Below are 24,310 nucleotides of genomic sequence, written 5' to 3'. Positions count from 1 at the left end.
GGCACTTAAATACGTGGCACTTAAATACGTGGCACTTATATACGTGGCACTTATATACGTGGCACTTATATACGTGGCACTTACATACGTGGCACTTACATACGTGGCACTTACATACGTGGCACTTATATACGTGGCACTTATATACATGGCACTTATGACTGTCAGAAAATGTTCAGTAAACGGTTAGGGGTGAGGTTAGGGGTAGGGTTTCAGGTAGAATTGGGGAGTTTCCACTGTTCAGGCACATCAGGGGCTCTCCAAACGCGACATGGCGTCCAATCTCAATTCCAGCCAATTCTGCGTTGAAAAAGTAAAACAGTGCTCCTTCCCTTCCGAGCTCTCCCGTGCGTCCAAAAAGGGGTTTACCCCAACATATGGGGTATCAGCGTACTAGGGACAAATTGAACAACAACTTCTGGGGTCCAAGTTCTCTTGTTATCCTTGGGAAAATAAAAATTTGGGGGGCTAAAAATCATTTTTGTGGGAAAAAAAATATGTTTTATTTTCACGGCTCTGCGTTGTAAACTGTAGTGAAACACTTGGGGGTTCAAAGTTCTCACAACACATCTAGATAAGTTCCTTGGGAGGTCTAGTTTCCAATATGGGGTCACTTGTGTGGGGTTTGTACTGTTTGGGTACATCAGGGGCTCTGCAAATGCAACGTGACGCCTGCAGACCAATCCATTTAAGTCTGCATTCCAAATGGCGCTCCTTCCCTTCCGAGCTCTGTCATGCGCCCAAACAGTGGTTCCCCCCCACATAGGGGGTATCAGCGTACTCAGGACAAATTGGACAACAACTTTTAGGGTCCAATTTATCCTGATACCCTTGTGAAAATACAAAACTGGGGGCTAAAAAATCATTTTTGTGAAAAAAAAAATAATTTTTATTTTCACGGCTCTGCGTTATAAACTGTAATGAAACACTTGGGGGTTCAAAGTTCTCACAACACATCTAGATAAGTTCCTTGGGGGGTCTAGTTTCCAATATGGGGTCACTTGTGGGGGGTTTGTACTGTTTGGGTACATCAGGGGCTCTGCAAATGCAACGTGACGCCTGCAGACCAATCCATTTAAGTCTGCATTCCAAATGGCGCTCCTTCCCTTCTGAGCTCTGTCATGCGCCCAAACAGTGGTTCCCCCCCACATAGGGGGTATCAGCGTACTCAGGACAAATTGGACAACAACTTTTAGGGTCCAATTTATCCTGATACCCTTGTGAAAATACAAAACTGGGGGCTAAATTTCATTTTTGTGAAAAAAAAAAAAAAAATTATTTTCACGGCTCTGCGTTATAAACTGTAGTGAAACACTTGGGGGTTCAAAGCTCTCAAAACACATCTAGATAAGTTCCTTAGGGGGTCTACTTTCCAAAATGGTGTCACTTGTGGGGGGGTTTAATGTTTAGGCACATCAGGGGCTCTCCAAACGCAACATGGCATCCCATCTTAATTCCAGTCAATTTTGCATTGAAAAGTAAAATAGCGCTTCTTCCCTTCTGAGCTCTGCTATGCGCCCAAACAATGGTTTACACCCACATATGGGGTATCGTCGTACTCAGGACAAATTGCACAACAACTTTTGTGGTCTAATTTCTTCTCTTACCCTTGGGGAAATAAAAAAATGGGGGTGAAAAGATCATTTTTGTGAAAAAATATGATTTTTTATTTTTACGGCTCTGCATTATAAACTTCTGTGAAGCACTTGTTGGGTCAAAGTGCTCACCACACATCTAGATAAGTTCCTCAGGGGGTCTACTTTCCAAAATGGTGTCACTTGTTAGGGGTTTCAATGTTTAGGCACATCAAGGGCTCTCTAAATGCAACATGGCGTCCCATCTCAATTCCAGTCAATTTTGCATTGAAAAGTCAAATGGCGCTCCTTCCCTTCCGAGCTCTGCCCTGCGCCCAAACAATGGTTTACACCCACATATGGGGTATCAGCGTACTCAGGACAAATTGCACAACAATTTTTGGGGTCCAATTTCTTCTCTCACCCTTGGGAAAATAAAAAATTGGGGGTGAAAAGATCATTTTTGTGAAAAAATATGATTTTTTATTTTTACGGCTCTGCATTATAAACTTCTGTAAAGCACTTGTTGGGTCAAAGTGCTCACCACACATCTAGATAAGTTCCTTAGGGGGTCTACTTTCCAAAATGGTGTCACTTGTTAGGGGTTTCAATGTTTAGGCACATCAAGGGCTCTCTAAATGCAACATGGCGTCCCATCTCAATTCCAGTCAATTTTGCATTGAAAAGTCAAATGGCGCTCCTTCCCTTCCGAGCTCTGCCCTGCGCCCAAACAATGGTTTACACCCACATATGGGGTATCAGCGTACTCAGGACAAATTGCACAACAATTTTTGGGGTCCAATTTCTTCTCTCACCCTTGGGAAAATAAAAAATTGGGGGTGAAAAGATCATTTTTGTGAAAAAATATGATTTTTTATTTTTACGGCTCTGCATTATAAACTTCTGTAAAGCACTTGTTGGGTCAAAGTGCTCACCACACATCTAGATAAGTTCCTTAGGGGGTCTACTTTCCAAAATGGTGTCACTTGTTAGGGGTTTCAATGTTTAGGCACATCAGGGGCTCTCCAAATGCAACATGGCGTCCCATCTCAATTCCAGTCAATTTTGCATTGAAAAGTCAAATGGCGCTCCTTTGCTTCCAAGCTCTGCCATGCGCCCAAACTGTGGTTTACCCCCACATATGGGGTATCAGCGTACTCAGGACAAATTGTACAACAACTTTTGGGGTCTATTTTCTCCTGTTACCCTTGGTAAAATAAAACAAATTGGAGCTGAAATAAATTTTGTGTGAAAAAAAGTTAAATGTTCATTTTTATTTAAACATTCCAAAAATTCCTGTGAAACACCTGAAGGGTTAATAAACTTCTTGAAAGTGGTTTTGAGTACCTTGAGGGGTGCAGTTTTTAGAATGGTGTCACACTTGGGTATTTTCTATCATATAGACCCGTCAAAATGACTTCAAATGAGATGTGGTCCCTAAAAAAAAATGGTGTTGTAAAAATGAGAAATTGCTGGTCAACTTTTAACCCTTATAACTCCGTCACAAAAAAAAATTTTGGTTCCAAAATTGTGCTGATGTAAAGTAGACATGTGGGAAATGTTATTTATTAAGTATTTTGTGTGACATATGTCTGTGATTTAAGGGCATAAAAATTCAAAGTTGGAAAATTGCGAAATTTTCAAAATTTTCGCCAAATATTCGTTTTTTTCACAAATAAACGCAAGTTATATCGAAGAAATTTTACCACTAGCATGAAGTACAATATGTCACGAGAAAACAATGTCAGAATCGCCAAGATCCGTTGAAGCGTTCCAGAGTTATAACCTCATAAAGGGACAGTGGTCAGAATTGTAAAAATTGGCCCGGTCATTAACGTGCAAACCACCCTCGGGGCTTAAGGGGTTAATAAGTCTGAACCTTGCATGCTCTAAAGAATCCATAGCCTAAAAGTGTGTGATCCTTATGATTGGCAGACAGTAGTAGTAATATTTTCAGGACTCATCGCCAGTGTGTTCTGTGAGTGGTGGCAGCGTGTATGAGTGGGGTGTGTGGACTGTGTCGGGGTGTGATATATGCTCCTACTACAGCATAGGATAGAGGTTGAATGCTGGACTGAGAGAGGGGAGATAGGTTAACCCTTGCAGGCGCAACCCCAAGTCATCTGCTGAGAAGCGGGTACGTGAAAAATACATTCCTTGATAATGGAAGCGAGGGGGTTCTTTTCCTTTTTCTGTGCATAATAATCTGTTTAGAGCATGTTGTGTACATAAAAAAACATAAAGGGAACCTGTCATCAAAATTTTTTCTAATAGCATATTAGACCTAATGACAACAGTGTGTTAAAAATTAGCGATTAACTTGTTGGACATCATGATTGGTGAATGTGTAAAATATTATTCAATTATGTTGTTGGGGTGAACTGCAAGTTAGACCCTCAGTGATATTGGATGGTTGCCAGATATGAGGATGCTCGAGCAATGATGGGACAGAGACAGATGTGATCTGTTTCAGATGCCATAAAGTTTACTGGCTACATGCAGTCAGTTATATACTCTTTTAAGTAGGCGTATACATTATGTTTGTGTGCGAATCAGCTGTTTATTACATATGAGATCATTCTTAATTCATCAGGTGATTTTTACATAAGAAGTGAACTGTGGACAGATATGTAAGGTCCCAAGATTCATCTGATTAGCCTCAAGCTTGTCAGCAGTTCTAATCAAATGTCAGAATGCCTTAGCAAAGCTGGACATGTTTAGACATGTCTTGCTAGACTAAGAAGTATATATATATGTGAATCAAAGGATATATCAAGGTGGTCCCTGATTTCCCCATCAATGTATAAAACTGTGAATTTTTGCAGGATGGACTGGTCCAGCACCATTGTTCTTCTAATCATCTTCTGCATGTCTTATATCATCTTGAGCTACATGAGGATCCTCAAAGAGAAGTCAACACTTCCTCCAGGACCCATGCCAATTCCACTCTTGGGAAACCTTCTTCAGATCAACACGAGTGACATAGTCAGCACACTCATGAAGGTGAGAGCGACTTGTGGGGAAAATGGCAGCCCCGCTCATTGGCGACTGTCCCTCCTATCCCTTACAAATCAAATGTAGATTGTGCAAATGCACCAGCCGACAGCTGCCGATGAGCTGGGGCACCATTTTCGTTACATGTAGGGTGCCAACCCCTGCTGCTAGGCAGCTTGAGAAATATAGGGGAAACTAGGTGAACATTTTCTATATAGAGAATCTTCACTTGGTAATTTAACAATTGAATCCTCTATTACTATTATGTGTTATGTACATAACTCTACACTCTGACATTCCCATCTATTGTTGTGTCTTTTGCCTTCTCCCCTACTCCAACTAGGGCCGACAGGGCCCACAGGGTGAGCCATTGACAAGTGGGGGCAACAATGTGCAGGTTTTAGGGCGCCAACTTCTGCTGGTAGGTAGGGTATTTCAGGTTTGTATAGGGACAGGCACCTCCCTATGGTATGTTCTAAAAGTGTCTATATGATACTTTGGTGGTGTGTAGACATGAGCGAATATCATCAGATCCCTCCTTATTCGACTCACAAATAGAGCTTTCTGAATAGCTGGATCAGGAACCCAGATACCTGGATCGCTCCCAATAATCAGGTGTCCGGTGCTGCTGCTGCATGTGTTACAACTGTGTGACAGTCACAACACTCTGGGTTCTCACTGCTTTCCTCCCACATTCCAAAGACATACTGATAGGGAATTTAGATTGTGAGCCCCATCGGGGACAGCGATGATAAAGTGTGCAAACTGTAAAGCGCTGCGGAATATGTTAGCGCTATATACAAAAAAAGATTATTACTATATATTGAGAGCCTGTGTGTTGTGACTGTCCCACAGCTGCGAGACATGCAGCTGCGCTGCCAGACACCATCAGGAGCGATCCAGGTATCCGGATTCCTGCAACAGCTATTTGGTAAGCTCTATTAGCGAGTCGAATAAGGAGGGATCTGAAGATATTCGCTCATGTCTAGTGGTGTGTGCTTTTTTCACCTCAATATTATTTTTAATTAAATAACTAAAAGCTATATTTTAATATCTCATAAATAAGGGGTTTCTACGACGAATCACTGCTTTGAAGTATACTCCTATATTGATCCCTTTTTTTCTGTGAATAAAAAGTTCCCAGGGGACAAGCATCTGCCTAAATTTACTCTTGTACCTTGGATCTAACAAAGTTGTACCCCAGTAGTCAGCACTGTTTCTAACCCTAAGAATACGGGCATCATGTTGAAGATTGTGCAGCAAGAAGGCGCTCATGTTTTAGGTGCTTCTATGAGGTCCAAGTCCATGGTGTGTTGGGGTGGGGTAACACTCAAGCTTGCTTCCTCCATTCTCTTCTGATAACTACAGACAACAGAGAGGGTCTCATTATTCTCTTCATCTCCTGACTGTTTCGCATCCATTACCTCTTCCTCCTTGTCCTCCTCCATTTGGTACTCAGCTCTTGCACCTTCACTAACAGTTTTTCTTTTATCATGAGCCCCCTTCAATCACTGTAAGAAACCCTCCCATGGCACACGTTTTTTCCAGTATATATAATATTTATTATGTAATATTTATTATGTAAACTAGGGGGCAGGTCAGTGAGGGATCAGTGACCTGTCAGAAGCCATACACTTGAATACCTAATCAGAGCACAACATGAAGACCCATCACAGGCCACCCTGGAGCACGAGCATATCATTAACTCAAAACTACAAATAAAGATTAAACAACAACCACAAGATGGATTTCATAACCAAGGTATTATTTTAATTAGTATAACGTCCCATTGTTCTCAGCAGCAATCTGAGAGTCGGAGATGCTTCCAGGGGCCTTTCATATGCTATTCTCCTTCCATTCAGCAATTTTCCCATCCATTTGAACATTTTCACTGCCCCTAATACCTCTTTTTAGGGTCTGCTGGAAAAAAAAGATTTCCTATTGACTCCCATTATATTTGTTACTCGAAACTAGCATGTGAGTATTAGGAAATTCTTGGTTCGAGCAACGAGCACCAGAGCATTTTAGTGCTCGGTCCTCCCTAATGATCACAAAATGATATATGGAAACATATGTATGTATTGTGTTTCATCATCGTGCCAAGTCATAAAGCCATTGGAAGGGGAGTCCATGGTAGATGGCCAATAAAGGACACTAATGATGTTACTACAAGACATATTTTAATTGATTGATTGGCTTAGAAAATACATTTAAAGACACACTACTAGGGGCTACAGAGAGGAAATAGTGTCAAAATCCTCTTTTCCAAACCTTCATCTTGTCATTGAAGTGCTCAAAGAGCATTTCTCACTCTTATGGATCTAGCCAAATGGAGGGATGACTGATTTAGTTAAGTGATGGGCAAATCAGTTTGAGGCTAACTGATTTTGCTTAAAATTTTATAAAGAAAATGTGTCATATTTTGCAGATTAAAGAGGTTAAAAAAATAATAAATTATTATAATCACCTCACCACTTCCCATCTGGTCCCCCATGATGCTCCATCCATGCAACATCTGACATCTTCATTCTGCATTGGGGTTTCCTGGAACCAGGTAGGCATCTGCTGTCATGGCTAAATGTACTCGCTAGTCTTTGTGCATCCCATGTACCCATGTTGTGACATGGTAGCCTCAGAGGCTGAGAAAGCCCAAGCTCAAAGTAAAGATGCCAGACTTTGGACACCGAAGAAAACAAGAGACCGTCCAAAGCTTCCTATGCGTTGTAGCAACAGGACAATTTAGCTGCAAGGTCTTATTGTTCTTTTACCCTTTGATTATTAGGTTCTAGGGTTTTGAGAGACCCTAAATAAGGAACGCTCATATTGCATGGCATAACTTCAATGTAAATCGAGTTTCTTTGATAAATTCATGCAAATTGCCAAATTTGAACTTAGGCCTAGAATTAGTAATACTTGATTTTTACTGCAGGGGCCCGGTAGGAAAATGAAACACTTTCCTCCAGGCTTCTTCAGAGATCACAACTGATTGCTGGAGATCATCTTTTAATATATCTGACTTATAATCACGCCCATTTTCTATTATAATTTAGTTTTTCCCAACAAGATTAGTAATTGATATCTAATGCAAAGCGATCTATACATGAGATGTTTATTTTATGTAATATCTATAACAATTCTAACATTTTACACAAAGTTATGTAATCTTACAGTTTAATCCAATCCAAATAAGCAAAGTCTATAGCAACTTTCCCTAACTTGTAAAACAACCCTTAAAAGTAGATTACAAGTGATAATTATAGTAAAGGTAAGCGGTAGGGGAATTCAATACTTCTCCTTATACCTTTCATTCATTGTTCTGAGAATTTATAATACTGTACAAATGCATTATATGTGTAAAGTATAAAAAGCCAACTCCAAGTGTTGGCTCATTGTGTTAGTGATCATAATACTAGAATATACATGAAACCACCATTATTGTGTCAATGCAGGTGTGAATCTACTAATCCCTATCAAACTTTGTAAAGGGACTGATTAAATAACAATCCCAATGACCACATTAGAAGGATCAGTCAGGAAATATGTATCGGCAACGGACAAAATTGGGTCCGAGAAAGCCTCTGGACTAAAATTTGGTAGAAGTCCTCTCTTCACTAGTAGTGTCATAATAGTAATCCAATATTATTTAGCACAAATGACCTACTAAATATGGACAACGTTTCATCCATGTATTAGGATGGGCTCTTACAAAAATGCTTTGATGACCCGTCCAACCTTCACCTTTTTCACAATGCTTTCTTTATTACGACTTCATCTCATACATAAAACGTTTATGTACTAAACAATATGTGACATATCCTTCATGACAGTAATCCAGTGTTATGATCATGGTGTCCTCAGTCCAAGTACATAGTTTTTTTTTTTTACCATATATAGTAGATATATTGGAAAGATGGAGCCTGGGGTTCTTCAACTTGTTTTGAGGATCTTCTACTTTCTTAAAGGGTGTTATATAAAGGAGTTGTCCCAAGTTATCTTCTATCCACAGAATAGTTGATGAGTTGCTGATTGCTGGTACTACCATCAATCCCAATAATATAGCCCTGAAATACCTCTTTAAAAAGGAGCACTCCATTTATTGTCAATGGGACTGATAGAGATGGCCATTACTTTGCTTGCCTACCTCTAACAGTCATATAAGCAATTTATGGATTGGTGGCATAAGCGCACTCCCATTGTTCAAAATTGGACATTCCAAAGATCCATTCTCATATTTGATGGTGGTTCCAGTAATTAGCAATTTATCCCCTATCATAACACAGTGTCACAAAGTTAATTTTTTTTAAAGAAGTCTGGAAATCTCCCACCTCAATCATAGGAACATGGTGGACCAAGAGCAAAACTAAGGGTACTGTCACACAGTGGCACTTTTGTCTCTACGACGGTACGATCCGTGACGTTCCAGCGATATACATACGATATCGCTGTGTCTGACACGCAGCAGCGATCAGGGACCCTGCTGAGAATCGTACGTCGTAGCAGATCGTTTGGAACTTCGCTGGATCTCCCGCTGTCATCGCTGGATCGCTGTGTGTGACAGCGATCCAGCGATGCATTCGCTTGTAACCAGGGTAAACATCGGGTTACTAAGCGCAGGGCCGCGCTTAGTAACCCGATGTTTACCGTGGTTACCAGAGTAAAAGTAAAAAAAAACAAACCGTACATACTCACATTTCGGTGTCCTTCAGGTCCCTTGCCGTCTGCTTCCCGCTCTGACTGTCTGCCGGCCGGAGCAGAGCACAGCGGTGACGTCACCGCTGCACCGCTGTGATCTGCTTTCACTTTACGGTGGCACTCAGTCAGAGCGGGAAGCAGACGGCAAGGGACCTGAAGGACACCGAAATGTGAGTATGTACTGTTTGTTTTTTTTACTTTTACGCTGGTAACCACGGTAAACATCGGGTTACTAAGCGCGGCCCTGCGCTTAGTAACCCGATGTTTACCCTGGTTACCCGGGGCCTTCGGCATCGTTGGTCGCTGGAGAGTGGTCTGTGTGACAGCTCCCCAGCGACCACAAAACGACTTTCCAACAATCACGGCCAGGTCGTATCGCTGGTCGTGATCGCTGGAAAGTTGCAGAGTGTGACGGTACCCTAAGGGAGGACACATCTGTATATTGTTGGAGTTTCCCTGTGAATGTATCTAAGCTCTCTTATCTTTATGTGTAGCTGCTAGGAAGAGCTAGGGAGAATTTAGGAAATTTGATGGAGGACCCTGATGCAATATACCTATGGCCCTCCCTGTATTTTTGTAAGTTGCTGCAGCCAGACACTGCACTCACGGTCTGTCATGTTTGCCAGCAGCCAGGACATCTTTCCACCAGATGTCCCCAGCGGTCGAGGAAACATCAGCGTCTAGTGGTAGTAGGTGGAGGTACACTAGATATGGTGACGTTTGCCTCCAAATTGTCCTTTAAGGGGACAATTACTATAGGCTCATTCTCCCACTCAGTAGAGCTCTGCGTGGATTCTGGGGCATAGGGCAATTTTATGTCTTCTGCCTTCACCCAGCATCACGCAATTCCCCTGGTAATACTAGCTCAACCAGTTTCCGTACGAGTGGAGAATGGGTCGACACTGCCCTCTCAGATAACACACCAGACCATCCCTTTCACTCTGTCCATTTCACCAACTCATCAGGAGATTATATCTCTGCTCTTCATTCCTGAGGGAATTGATGATGAGGTCATGTTAGGGATACATTGGCTACGGTGCCACTCTCCTCATATTGAGTGGTCCACAGGCAGAATTTTGGGATGGGGTGAATCTTGTGGGGGTAGATGTCAGAGGGAATGCGTTCAGGTTGCTACTAGTGTTAGAGAAGGGATTTCTAACCAACTCAGGTGTTCTGTCTTTTAGGTACCTAAGCGATGAAGCAATAATCAGAGAGACACACGCTCGTTGTCTGTCTAAGTAGTCTCTGGTCTTTGTTTTCAGGGCTGGGCTTTTAAAGGCCCAAGATCAAAAGGAAATGTAGAGTTACATCATAAATTGGCAATGGGTTGTCAGACACATCCTAGTATACAAGATACTGTAAATTAGGTGAAGGAATGCGGGGAGGCTTTGCACATGTTTGCGGTTTTATGAGATTCTGGCTGAATATTCAAGATTTTTGGGTGGATTCAGACAAAAACAGAATCTGGACAAAAGCAGCCAGACGTTCTTGACAGTTTCTGGGAATTATTGACCACTGCTATGTAGAATATCCGGGAAATCGTGCTAAATGAGACTCAGATAATAACATTACACAATGCTTGATTTTCTGCTATTTTTCTGATATTTAAAAGATGAAGATTAACCATTTCTTTAACACAATCGAGGTACCCGCAAATCTATCCTCTCTCCCCAAGCAATACTGGCCCTATGCTGACGTGTTCTCCAAAAAGGCTGCGGAGACCCTTCCGCCTCACCGTCCCTATGACTTTCCTATAGACCTCTTGCCTGGTGCTGAGCCTCCCTGGGGTCGAGTCTATCCGTTATCTCTCCCGGAGATGGAGGAAATGTCACAGTACATCCAGGAAAATTTGGCAAGGGGATTCATTAGGAAGTCAGTGTCACCTGCAGGAGCTGGGTTCTTCTTTGTGCATCCATGTATAGACTACAGGGGTCTTAACGCCATCATCGTTAAGAATAAATATCCCCTGCCCCTGATATCTGAGCTCTTTGATAGCCTTGATAGCAAGGGTATTTACTAAACTAGATCTGTGGGGTGCTTACAACCTGATTCGCATCCGTGAGGGGGACAAATGCAAGACGGCTTTTAACACCAGGGATGAGCACTAAGAATATCTAGTGATGCCCTTTGAGCTCTGTAATGCCCCAGCCCTTTTCCAAAACTTTGTAAACGATATCCTCTGGGATATGCTTTCCACCTTGGTCATAGTCTACCTGGATGATATCCTCATCTACTCTCCAGATATTGACTCCCATCGGAGAGATGTTTGCAAAGTCTTCGACCTCTTACGAGCTAATTCCCTCTACACCAAATTGGAGAAATGTGTGTTTGAGTAGCAGTAGTAGTAGTAGGACCTTTCCTGGGCTATATCATCTCTGCCCAGGGATTGGCTATGGATCCTGCCAAACTACGGGCTGTGATGGACTGGCAAGAACCCCATTCTCTTAAAGCAGTGCAGCGCTTTATGGGGTTCATTAACTATTATCGCCAGTTCATTCCTCAATTCTCAACTTTGGTAGCTCCCTTGGTAGCCCTCACCAAGAGGGGAGCAAATCCCAAATTGTGGTCTGTGGAGGTCTCCAAGGCCTTCACTTCTATTAAGTCCCATTTTGCTAGCGCTCCCATCCTACATCGCCCCGATGTAGATAAGCCGTTTATGATGGAGGTGGATGCCTCTTCCGTTGGTGCCGGAGCAGTCCTCTTTCAAAAGGATGCTCAAGGTCGGAAGCATTCTTGCTTCTTCTTTTCCAAGACTTTCACACCAGCGGAGAGGAATTATTCCATCGGGGACAGGGAGTTGCTAGCAATGAAGTTGGCCTTCTCTGAGTGGAGACATCTTTTGGAGGGGGCTCGCTTTCCATTCCAAGTGTTCACAGACCACAAGAATTTGGTTTACCTAAAGACAGCCCAGTGGTTAAATTCTCGCCAGGCCAGATGCTCCATGTTCTTCTCCCGATTCCATTTCACCCTCTATTTTCTTTCCGGGAGGAGGAACATTCGTGCCGACGCTCTTTCTCGCTCCATTGTATCATCTGAGGAGGAGGAAGAGGAGCCTCGGCTTATTGTCCTACAGAGAGTCTGGGAACTGTGGCCCCGGTTTTGCTAGAGTCTGTGCCTCCAGGCAAGACTTTTGTACCATCCAGTCTGCGTCCGGAGGTTCTCTCTTGGGCTCACTCGTCCAGGGTGGGTGGACATTTTGGGTCCAAAAAGACATCTGAGCTACTGGCGAGGACATACTGGTGGCCACATATGGCCCATGACGTTGCATACTATGTTCAGGCATGTGTCTCCTGGGTCAAGAACAAGTCTCCTCATCAACGTCCAGCTGGGTTGCTTTACCCCCTGCCGGTGGCAGACAGGCCCTAGGAGATGGTCGGGATGGATTTTGTGGTGGGCTTACCCAAGTCTCTTAGCTGCACCATTATTTGGGTGATCACCGACCATTTTTCCAAAATGGTGCACTTCTGCACGGGTGCTGGCAGCGTTGTTTATCTAACACATCTTTCGCCTACATGGTATGCCAGACAAAATTGTCAGTGACTGGGGTCCCCAGTTTGTGTCTTGATTCTGGAGAGAGCTTTGTCGTCTACTCAGCATTGAGTTGAATCTCTCCTCGGCATATCATCCCAAGAGGAATGGGTTGGTAGGGCCAACCAGACTCTGGTCACATACCTACGTCATTTTGTTTCTGCCAGGCAGGATGACTGGGCATCCTTGCTACCATGGGCGGAGTTTGCACTTAACAATGCCATAGCCGGCTCCACCGGTCAGACTCCATTCCTCCTTAATTACGGCCAGCATCCGCGTGTCCCTGTGCCCATGCCCGTGTCTTCCGCCAACTCCAGGGTGCCAGACTGGGCTGTGGAGGCATGGGACATTTGGGATGCCATTTGGGCCTCCAAGGAGAGAATGAGATCCTCCGCCAATGCTCATCGGCGCCCCGCTCCGATCTTTGCTCCTGGAGACTTAGTGTGGCTCTCTGCCCATAACATCAGGCTGTGTGTTGAGTCCACTAAGTTTGCACCTCGCTACTTGGGTCCCTTCAAGGTCCTCAAACAGGTTAACCCTGTGTTCTACCGTCTGGCCCATCCTCCACGCCTAGGTATCACCGACACCTTTCATGTGTCCCTCTTGAAGCCCGTATACATGACCCGGTTCTCCAAGTTATCTGCCTGGACATCGGGTTTGTCTACGGATGATTACGAGGTGAACGCTATTTTGGGGTTCAAGGTGGTACGTGGCAACAAATTTTATTTGGTGGACTGGAAGGGTTATTGCCCAGAGGACAGGTCTTGGGAACCTGCTGAGCACATTCAAGCTCTGCAGCTCATTGCGGCCTTTGAGCGTAGCGAGGTCCAAGGAGGAGGGGCCCTGGGGGGTACTGTTAGGGTTCGAGTTCCAGCCTCTGCACAGGGGGAATCTTGAACCATCTCTGCTGCGGTCTCCCATTCTTCTCCAGCCGCAGTAGAGCCTGTTCAGCGGAGTCGTCAGTCCCAGAGTCTGGCTCAGCCTGATACGGTGTGGATGGTTACTGCTGCCTTTCCTGGCTCAGCCATTGTAGCCAGTACTGGTCAGTGGCAAGCAGATGTCTCTGGGACTAAGTCCTGCTTTTCCCTTCTGAGCATGCCAAGGGTAAGTCCTCTCATTGGAGGTCAGGGGTCACATGCTCAGTTACTACAGCAGCTCCTATTGGTCCTCTAGGAAGGTCCTGAAGTGGCTCAGGTACTGTAGCAGTTCCCATTGGTCCTCTAGGAAGGTCCTGAAGTGGCTCAGGTACTGTAGCAGCTCCCATTGGTCCCCTAGGAAGGTCCTGTAGTTGCTGCAGCTATAATAGGTTTGCATGGCCGCACGGCCATGTGCTAGTATCAACTAAGTTGTGTGTTCTGCGCCAGTGTGGTCATGTGTATGTGGTTTCAGGGTTTGGCTGAAATAAGCCCCTACAATACTGGCACCTCCGGTGAGGAGTTTTGCGTAAGTGGATTCAGGGCCTGGCTGAAATAAGCCCCTAGAATACCGGCACCTCCGGTGAGGAGTTTTGCATGTGCTATTCTGACTGCATGACCACTATTCGCTCTATTTGGTAGCTTGTTCCTCTGTGAGGTTAACAGGGCACAGCGTTCTCTTGTCTTAAGTGACTCTGTGATGTAACAGAGTTCTCTTATACCGCCATACACTACTGTCAGTTATTAGCAGTGGGCTTTACTCCTGCACGGTGGACCCCGGGTTGCGAACGCACCTATTACTCTATAAATATACATTTGGTGCGTTCCGCTAAACCCCAACACTTCCTATATGGGAGGAGGCACAAATTCTCAGTATGCTATCTGTGGGGTAATTTGAGCTCTGAGGGTCACTATTGTGCAGGTCGGGGGATGATGGACCTGGATGTGGTTCACAACCATCTCTCAAAGTTGAATGTAGCTCTCAAGATAAAAAAAAGTTGGGGACTGCTGCTGTAACTTCACACTTTTATTGCCAGGAAATATTCCTTCAGATAGCCAGAAGAATCTTTGATTCTTTTTCTTATCTTCCCACTTTCCTATCCACAATAACCATGAACGACACTAACCAGTTACCATAATTACATTTTATTATTGGTTAAAAAAAACTTTTGCACCATTTTTATTTAAATCAATTACTGATCACCATAAGTAATTTGACTGTTCAAAATATATTTAAAAAATGCATTAGATGCAATTTATTTTTGCAGTTATTTTTAGTATCATTTAATAACAGATGTAAAATGTAACTTTTAATTAGTACAATTAGTATTTTTCTTTCACCTAGAAAATACTGGCACAGAGATACAGTATATCTGTTTATACCAGTACATTACTCTAGTAAAATGAGAAAAATGCTGCTGAGCTTTTTAGTCAGAGAAAATCCTCCCTTATTGGCTCACTGGTAGTGTTTCTGCCACTCTTATTGCAAGAAATGGAATTTAGATTGAGGGGGAACCTAGAGAAAGCAAAAGATAAGTACGGTAAATATTAAATATGAAGAGTAATACCCTGAGCATTGTTAGTGTGCTGGGAAAGTGCAGAGAGCATTTGGGGTTATGCTTTTTTTATCTTGCTGGAACTGATGCAAGCCCTGGCCACAGACATTGTGCATTTTAATATATTGGTACCCATGTAGATCAAATTGCGGTGCACCTTGGAGTGCCCCAGGATTCTCATGAAGAATACACATACATTATGTGGAAACAAAAAAAAGTAAAACTTGAGATGAATTCTATTGTCCTATCTAAATAAGGACATTAGAGAGACCAAGATTACAGTTTAGCAGGTAGACGGTTAAACCCTTGGAATTAGAGGCTGAAACAAATGCTGAAACTTTCCGCATGATTACTCTGAATGAACATTGATGGTGTTATGTAACATGTTTGTACCAGAGAAATATTTAATTTGCTCCTATTTGTGGTCACAATGACATATTTCAATGTATTTGCTCTAGCAGTTGAACTTATAAACAGCAGTTCAGGTTTCTTGTATCCCAAATCGATGGACTCATTTAGACCTGATGACAGGAACGGAATTTGAAAATCCCATATGATTTCCTTCTCTTCAAAGAAGTAAATATTTTTGCAATGTCTTTTTTTACTGCAGCTGGAATAATATTTACTTGATCAAAACTCTGAGCATGATGTGAAGTCTGATCCCTTAAAGGGAATCTGTCACCCCCAAAATCGTATATGAGCTGCGGCCACCGGCATCAGGGGCTTATCTACAGCATTCTGTAATGCTGTAGATAAGCCCCTGATGTAACCTGAAAGATGAGAAATAAAGGTTAGATTATACTCACCCAGGGGGGTCCCAGTTCGTTTCGGGTCCGATGGGCGTCGCGGTCCGATCCAGCGCCTCCTATCTTCATACAATGATGTCCTCTTCTTGTCTTCTTGCCGCTGCAGTGGCGCAGGCGTACTTTGTCTGCCCTGTTTAGGGCAGAGTAAAGTACTGCAGTGCACAGGCGCCAAGAAAGGTCAGAGAGGCCCAGCGCCTGCGCCCTGCAGTACTTTACGCTGCCCTCAACAGGTCAGATAAAGTATGCCTGCGACGGAGCCGCAGCAAGAAGACATGAAGAGGATGTCATTGTATCAAGATAGGAGGCGCTGGACCCGGATCGCGATGCCCATCAGACCCAGACCCCACCAGGACCGCCCCTTGGTGAGTATAATCTAAACTTTATTTTTCATCTTTCAGGTTACATCGGGGGCTTATCTACAGCATTACAGAACGCTGTGGATAAGGCCCTGATGCCGGTGGCCGCAGCTCATATACGATTTTGGGGGTGACAGACTCCCTTTAAGCGTTGAGATATTATAGATACTCTATCTTTGTATTGGTACAATATTTCGTTAGGCATTTCCCAAAAATTTGAGTGGTTGTCAATATTTATTGTAGTTTACATAAACAAATCTATTAAAGGCGTTTTCCCGCAAACAAAATACACTTTCATTAATAGATCTTGGAATAAAAATAAGTTCCACTATTGGATCTGTTAAAAGAAAAATGTTCCTGCGCTGAGATACTCTTATAAATGTGCCCCTGTTGTGTGCTGTGTACTGTGTAATGGCAGTGTCTGACCATACAGGAGCATGGTCTGATCATACCACATCTCCAGGGCAGGAGAGGAAGCAAAAGAGAGTATACAGACAGGACAGCATGGCAGAAAATATCAGGGTTGTTTAATGACTAACTGTTTTCTTTACTTTTTTTATTGCATTGTTCAATTCCATTTAAAGCTTACATGTTACCCGATTTCACTATATATACTGCTTGCACAATGAAATATATCTGATAAGGCTGGTGTGCTTACTTTTAAACTCCCATTTAGGAGTTCAGCTACTGAGTGATAGCACTTTTGAGTAGGGTTGAGCGACTTTCATTTTTTAAAGATCGAGTCAGGTTTTGTGAAACCCGACTTTGTCCAGAGTCGAGTCGAGTGCAGTCGGCCGATTATCGCTAAAAGTCGGGGATCGACCGAAACACGAAACCCAATGCAAGTCAATGGGGAAGCATAGTCGGCAGTGAGTGGAGGCCAGGAAAACACCTACAGTGCCCATTTTAATGCCAAAAACATCCATTCTTGTTTCTGAAGCTTGTCAATCTTAATTAACTTTATAATAATAGTTGTTCAATGGAACTTGGGGGTCATTTGGCAAAAGTTGTGGGGGGTAGGGCTGGTTCAAGGTTTTAGTGGACCCAGGAATTGTGGACTACGTCACGGCGGTGGAGCAGGGAGAGGTAAGTATTTCAACGTTGCAAGTGCTGTGATCCTGAGCAAGCAGGGGGGCACACTCGTTCGCATTGGCACTGGCACAGGGCCCCTCAAAGTACAGCGGTGTGTTTGCACGGCGGGGGCGCCTCCCACCAGCAGCGACACTTTTGCGTACTCTGAGGGGCCCTGTGCCAGTGACGTCGCCAACGAGTATGACCCCCCCCACCTGATGAAGGAACCTGCACTTTCATCTGCACCTTCCTCTTTGTCCCTGTGTATGGTGGTATAACATGCGGGAAGGGGAACCTTACTTTCAGCAGGGTCAGATTGTGGCTGTGTAGAGTGCAAGGGGAATGTAGTGGTCTAGGTCAATGTACCAGCAGACTCATCTAGCAGTGGCTGGGCAATGGGCAGGATGAGGAGGAAACAGATATAGGGCCAAAGAATAAAGTAGGCTAAATGCAGTTCAAAATTGGTAACAGGACTAAACAGGCGGCATTGCTTTGTTCAGTGGAGTAGCAAACCCAGGAGCAGCAGACACTGTTTTAAGGGCCCAAACACACTAATAGGCCAAATGCAGTTTAATATCTGATACTTTAGGCCAAAAGCCTAAAGACTGAAGCTCAGCTTTATTCAGTTAAGGGCAAACACCAGGGAGGGGCATACACCGTTAGTAGGCCCTAACCAAAGTTGAAGGCCAAATGCAGTTTAATATCTGATACTATAGGCCGAAAGCCAGAAGGTTGAAGCTCAGCTTTATTCAGTTGAGGGCAAACACCAGGGAGGGGCAGACACAGTTAGTAGGCCCTAACCACCAATTTTTAAAAACACAGCACTTAATGAGAGCCAGAAGGTTGAAGCTCAGCTTTATTCAGTTGAGGACAAACACCAGGCAGGGGCAGACACCGTTAGTAGGCCGTAACCAAAGTTGAAGGCCAAATGCAGTTTAATATCTGATACTATAGGCCGAAAACCAGAAGGTGGAAGCTCCGATTTAGACAGTGGAGGACAATTTGAATTAGGGACTGCAGACAGACTTAGTAGGCTGTCCCCTGTGGACCATGCATCCACCACATTAACCCATTGCGCCGTAATGGACACGTAATCTTCCGTGGCCATGCCTACAGGTCCATGCGTCTGTTGTCAGGTGCACCTTTGTACTCACAGATTGCCAGAGTGCATGGACAATGCGGTCTTTTACCTGCTGGTGGAGGGTTGGGATGGCTTTTCTCGCAAAAGAAGTGTCGACTGGTTAGCTTGTAGCGTGGTACAGCGTAGTCCATCATGGCCTTATTAATAGTAAATAAAAAATATAACTAGGCTCTATGAACTTTTAAATAGGTTCCAGGGGTACACGGGCAGCATTGGTGTGGTCAGTGGAGGAGTATTGCAAGTAGGGGCCGCAGACAGGCTAACAAAGGCCTAAAATAACAAACAGTAGGCAGTCATGGCAGTTTGAAATCGGTTACATGGATACACAGGCAGGCAGCATTGTGGTCAGTGGAGGACTATTGCAAGTAGGGGCCACAGACAGGCTAACAAAGGCCTAAAATAACAAACAGTAGGCAGTCATGGCAGTTTGAAATCGGTTACATGGATACACAGGCAGGCAGCATTGTGGTCAGTGGAGGACTATTGCAAGTAGGGGCCGCAGACAGGCTAACAAAGGCCTAAAATAACAAACAGTAGGCAGTCATGGCAGTTTGAAATCGGTTACATGGATACACAGGCAGGCAGCATTGTGGTCAGTGGAGGACTATTGCAAGTAGGGGCCGCAGACAGGCTAACAAAGGCCTAAAATAACAAACAGTAGGCAGTCATGGCAGTTTGAAATCGGTTACATGGATACACAGGCAGGCAGCATTGTGGTCAGTGGAGGACTATTGCAAGTAGGGGCCGCAGACAGGCTAACAAAGGCCTAAAATAACAAACAGTAGGCAGTCATGGCAGTTTGAAATCGGTTACATGGATACACAGGCAGGCACTCCAGGCAGCATTGTGGTCAGTGGAGGAGTATTGCAAGTAGGGGCTGCAGACAGGCTAACAAAGGCCTAAAATAACAAACAGTAGGCAGTCATGGCAGTTTGAAATCGGTTACATGGATACACAGGCAGGCACTCCAGGCAGCATTGTGGTCAGTGGAGGAGTATTGCAAGTAGGGGCCGCAGACAGGCTAACAAAGGCCTAAAATAACAAACAGTAGGCAGTCATGGCAGTTTGAAATCGGTTACATGGATACACAGGCAGGCAGCATTGTGGTCAGTGGAGGAGTATTGCAAGTAGGGGCCGCAGACAGGCTAACAAAGGCCTAAAATAACAAACAGTAGGCAGTCATGGCAGTTTGAAATCGGTTACAAGGATACACAGGCAGGCACTCCAGGCAGCATTGTGGTCAGTGGAGGAGTATTGCAAGTAGGGGCCGCAGACAGGCTAACAAAGGCCTAAAATAACAAACAGTAGGCAGTCATAGCAGTTTGAAATCGGTTACATGGATACACAGGCAGGCACTCCAGGCAGCATTGTGGTCAGTGGAGGAGTATTGCAAGTAGGGGCTGCAGACAGGCTAACAAAGGCCTAAAATAACAAACAGTAGGCAGTCATGGCAGTTTGAAATCGGTTACATGGATACACAGGCAGGCACTCCAGGCAGCATTGTGGTCAGTGGAGGAGTATTGCAAGTAGGGGCTGCAGACAGGCTAACAAAGGCCTAAAATAACAAACAGTAGGCAGTCATGGCAGTTTGAAAACGGTTACATGGATACACAGGCAGGCACTCCAGGCAGCATTGTGGTCAGTGGAGGAGTATTGCAAGAAGTGTCTGACACAGTTAGTACTCCCAAAAAATAAATAGACGTTAATGTCTCGCAAAACAACTATAAATAAAAAAAGGGTGGCATGCTTAGGTACAGGGATGGGCTCATCTGCAGAGTTTATGACAAAGTAATTTGGCAGTAAATTAGTATTTACTGGTGTCAATATAGGACACTGACCCAGACTACTTTAACTAGCATCATAGATGTCAACAAATTGTTATTGTTTGTCAGTGCCAGGCATTGAATGATGTCAGCGCATAGACTAAACATTGGTGGAGCTGTGCGAGATAATTTTGCACGTGGTAGAGCACAGTTTAAGCTGGAGGGGGGGAACTCTCTTGTGGCCGGCGGTACCGCCCCAGGGCCCCTCCTGTTACAACGGTGTGTCTGACGTTGGGTGCGCACCACCACCGCCAGAGACACTACATTGTACTATGAGGGACCCAGTGGCAGTGCCGTCGACCAAAACGAGCACACCCACCTCTTCTGACAAACAGCGCTGTAACTAACGGGTGCTTGCGCCAAGTGTCGAGAGTGAGACAACGGCCCCATGGGGGGAGTTTTCCCATTGGGGGTTGTGTAAACATGTCGTATGCTGGTCATACAGCTGCTGCAAATTAAGAGATTTGAACACTCAGTAAGACCAGTCCACAAGCAAGACCTTTTTATAGGAAAGCTAGGTGTCACCCGGGAAAGGTGGGGCAAAATAATTAGAAATCCAGGAGTGGTTCATTTTAATGAAGGTGAGATCATCCACATTTTGGGTAGCCAGACGAGTCCTTTTTTCGGTTAATATTGAACCAGCAGCACTGAATACTCTTTCTGATAGCACACTAGCTGCTGGGCAAGCAAGCTCCTGCAACGCATATTCTGCTAATTCAGGCCAGGTGTCTAATTTGGATGCCCAGTAATCAAATGGGAATGACGGTTGAGGGAGAACATCGATAAGGGCTGAAAAATAGTTAGTAACCATACTGGACAAATGTTGTCTCCTGTCACTTTGAATAGATGCTGCAGTACCTGTCCTGTCTGCGGTCATTGCGAAATCACTCCACAACCTGGTCAGAAAACCCCTCTGTCCAACGCCACTTCTGATCTGTGCACCTCTAAGGGTATGTTTCCACGTTCAGTTTTGCTTCAGGCTTTGGTCAGGATTTTATGCAGGTAAAATCCTGACCAAAACTGCACCTGAGGTCACTGGCAGGTCACCTGCGGTGTACCTGCGTGTTTTGCTCATAGTAGCAACATGCTGCGTATAGAAAAAACGCACCACGCATGCGTTTTCGTGGCAAAAATGCATGCGTTTTTAAACGCATAGTGGAGTCTGGATTTCATGAAATCCCATCCACTATGCTGTAACATCTGGACGCTGCGTTTTTGACGCTGCGGAAAAACGCAGCGTCAAAAACGCAGCGTTTCCTGAACGTGGAAACATACCCTTACACCTCTGCCATGTAGCCCCCTGCAGCTTGTGTGAGAACCATCACCGGCGCTGTGTGCTGGGAATGCCTGAATCAAACGGTCTACAAGAGTAGCTTGTTTGGTTGCTAAGATTTGTTCGAGGTTCTCATGTGGCATAATATTTTGCAATTTGCCTTTATAGCGAGGGTCAAGGATGCAGGCCAACCAGTAATCGTCATCGCTCATCATTTTAGTAATGCGTGTGTCCCTTTTGAGGATACGTAAGGCATAATCCGCCATGTGGGCCAAAGTTCCAGTTGTCAAATCTGCGGTTGTGCTGGTTGGAGGGGCAGTTACAGGCAAATCTACGTCACTTGTCTCCCTTAAAAAAACAGAACCCGGCCTTGCAACGCCACTAATTTCTGTTGGCCCAGGAGAAGCTTCCTCATTCAAAAAGTACTCATCCCCATCATCCTCCTCGTCCTCCTCTTCGCTCGCTACAGCGTCCTCTACACGGCCCTGACCAGACAATGGCTGACTGTCATCAACGCTTTCCTCTTCCTCGGCTGCAGACGCCTGCTCCTTTATGTGCGTCAAACTTTGCATCAGCAGACGCATTAGGGGGATGCTCATGCTTATTATGGCGTTGTCTGCACTAACCAGCCGTGTGCATTCCTCAAAACACTGAAGGACTTGACACAGGTCTTGTAGCTTCGACCACTGCACACCTGACAACTCCATGTCTGTCATCCAACTGCCTGCCCGTGTATCCTCCCACAAATACATAACAGCACGCCTGTGTTCGCACAGTCTCTGAAGCATGTGCAGTGTGGAGTTCCACCTTGTTGCAACGTCGATGATTAGGCGATGCTGGGGAAGGTTCAAAGACCGCTGATAGTTCTGCATATGGCTGGAGTGTACGGGCAAACGGCGGATATGCGAGCAAAGTCTGCGCACTTTGAGGAGCAGGTCGGGTAGCCCCGGGTAACTTTTCAGGAAGCACTGCACCACCAGGTTTAAGGTGTGAGCCAGGCAAGGAATGTGTTTCAGTTGGGAAAGGGCTATGGCAGCCATGAAATTCCTTCCGTTATCACTCACAACCTTGCCTGCCTCAAGATGTACAGTGCCCAGCCATGACTGAGTTTCATTCTGCAAGAACTCGGACAGAACTTCCGCGGTGTGTCTGTTGTCGCCCAAACACTTCATTGCCAATACAGCCTGCTGACGCTTGCCACTAGCTGTCCCATAATGGCACACCTGGTGTGCAACAGTGGCAGCTGCGGATGGAGTGGATGTGCGACTGCGGTCTGTGGACGAGCTCTCGCTTCTGCATGAGGAGGAGGAAGAGGAGGAGGGGGGGCGAATGCCTACAGCCAACTCTTTCCTTGACCGTGGGCTAGGCAGAACTGTCCCAATATTGCTGTCCCCTGTGGACCCTGCATCCACCACATTCACCCAGTGTGCCGTGATGGACACGTAACGTCCCTGGCCATGCCTACTGGTCCATGCATCTGTTGTCAGGTGCACCTTTGTAGTCACAGACTGCCGGAGTGCATGGACGATGCGGTCTTTAACATTCTGTTGGAGGGCTGGGATGGCTTTTCTAGAAAAGAAGTGCCGACTGGGTAGTTCGTAGCATGGTACAGCGTAGTCCATCAGCGCTTTGAAAGCTTCGCTTTCAACTAACCGGTAGGGCATCATCTCTAATGAGATTAGTCTAGCAATGTGGGCGTTCAAACCCTGTGTACGCGGATGCGAGGATGAGTACTTCCTTTTCCTAACAAGAGTCTCATGTAGGGTGAGCTGGACTGGAGAGCTGGAGATTGTGGAACTAGCGGTGGTGCTGGTGGACATGGGTGACTGAGAGAGGGTTGGAGATGGTATTCTTGCCGGTGCCCTACATGCAGTGTTTCCTACTACTAACCTGGTGATTCCCTGACTGCTTTGGCCTGGCGACGAAAGCTGCACAGATACTGCAGGTGGTGTTGGAAATGGTCAGCTTACAGGGAGGGAAGAGATGTAGCGTTGCTGACTAGCTTCATTGGCCGAGGGTGCTGCAACCTTTAGGGACGTTTGGTAGTTAGTCCAGGCTTGCAAATGCATGGTGGATAAATGTCTATGCATGCAACTTGTATTTAGACTTTTAAGATTCTGACCTCTGCTTAAGGTAGTTGAACATTTTTGACAGATGACTTTGCGCTGATCATTTGGATGTTGTTTAAAAAAATGCCAGACTGCACTCTTTCTACTATCGGATACCTTTTTCAGGCATTGCAGACTGAGCTTCTTTAACCGGATGGCCACGCTGTCCTCCAACTGGTTTTGGTTTTGCCACGCGTTTTTGGCCAGATACGGGCCCGGTAGATGGAACCTGTTGTGATGTTGATGCCTGCTGCGTCTCCTCCTCCTCCGCTTCAGAACTACTGCCGCCTGCACCCTGTTCCCCCAATGGCTGCCAATCGGGGTCCACAACTGGGTCATCTATGACCTCCTCTTCTATGTCGTGTGCGATTTCGTCTGTGTCACCGTGTAAGCCGGTGGTATAGCGTCCGTGACGGGGCACCATAGTCTCCGCTGGGTTTGATTCTGCCTCAGTACACTGCGAAGGCAATGTTC

At 45.0% G+C, this 24,310-nt stretch overlaps 1 protein-coding gene across 7 annotated transcripts in view; it reads left to right on the top strand.

Moving 5' to 3' along the window:
- Window positions 1–24,310, top strand: part of LOC143805873 (cytochrome P450 2F3-like) — a 177,887-nt gene that overhangs the window by 34,265 nt on the left and 119,312 nt on the right. For 6 of the 7 annotated variants that reach the window (XM_077285606.1, XM_077285607.1, XM_077285608.1 and 3 more), the window contains one exon: window positions 4,400–4,577. The exons of the other annotated variant lie outside the window; for it this stretch is intronic. In XM_077285606.1, the coding sequence (XP_077141721.1) occupies window positions 4,401–4,577 (177 nt within the window). In that variant the 5' untranslated portion in view covers window position 4,400. The remainder of the gene's footprint in view (window positions 1–4,399; window positions 4,578–24,310) is intronic. 7 annotated transcript variants of the gene reach the window in all.

This window comes from Ranitomeya variabilis, chromosome 2 (assembly GCF_051348905.1).
Source record: "Ranitomeya variabilis isolate aRanVar5 chromosome 2, aRanVar5.hap1, whole genome shotgun sequence".
NCBI lineage: Eukaryota > Metazoa > Chordata > Amphibia > Anura > Dendrobatidae > Ranitomeya > Ranitomeya variabilis.
Note: the sequence above shows the minus strand (reverse complement) of the source record. Positions and strands in the feature narration are given on the sequence as shown.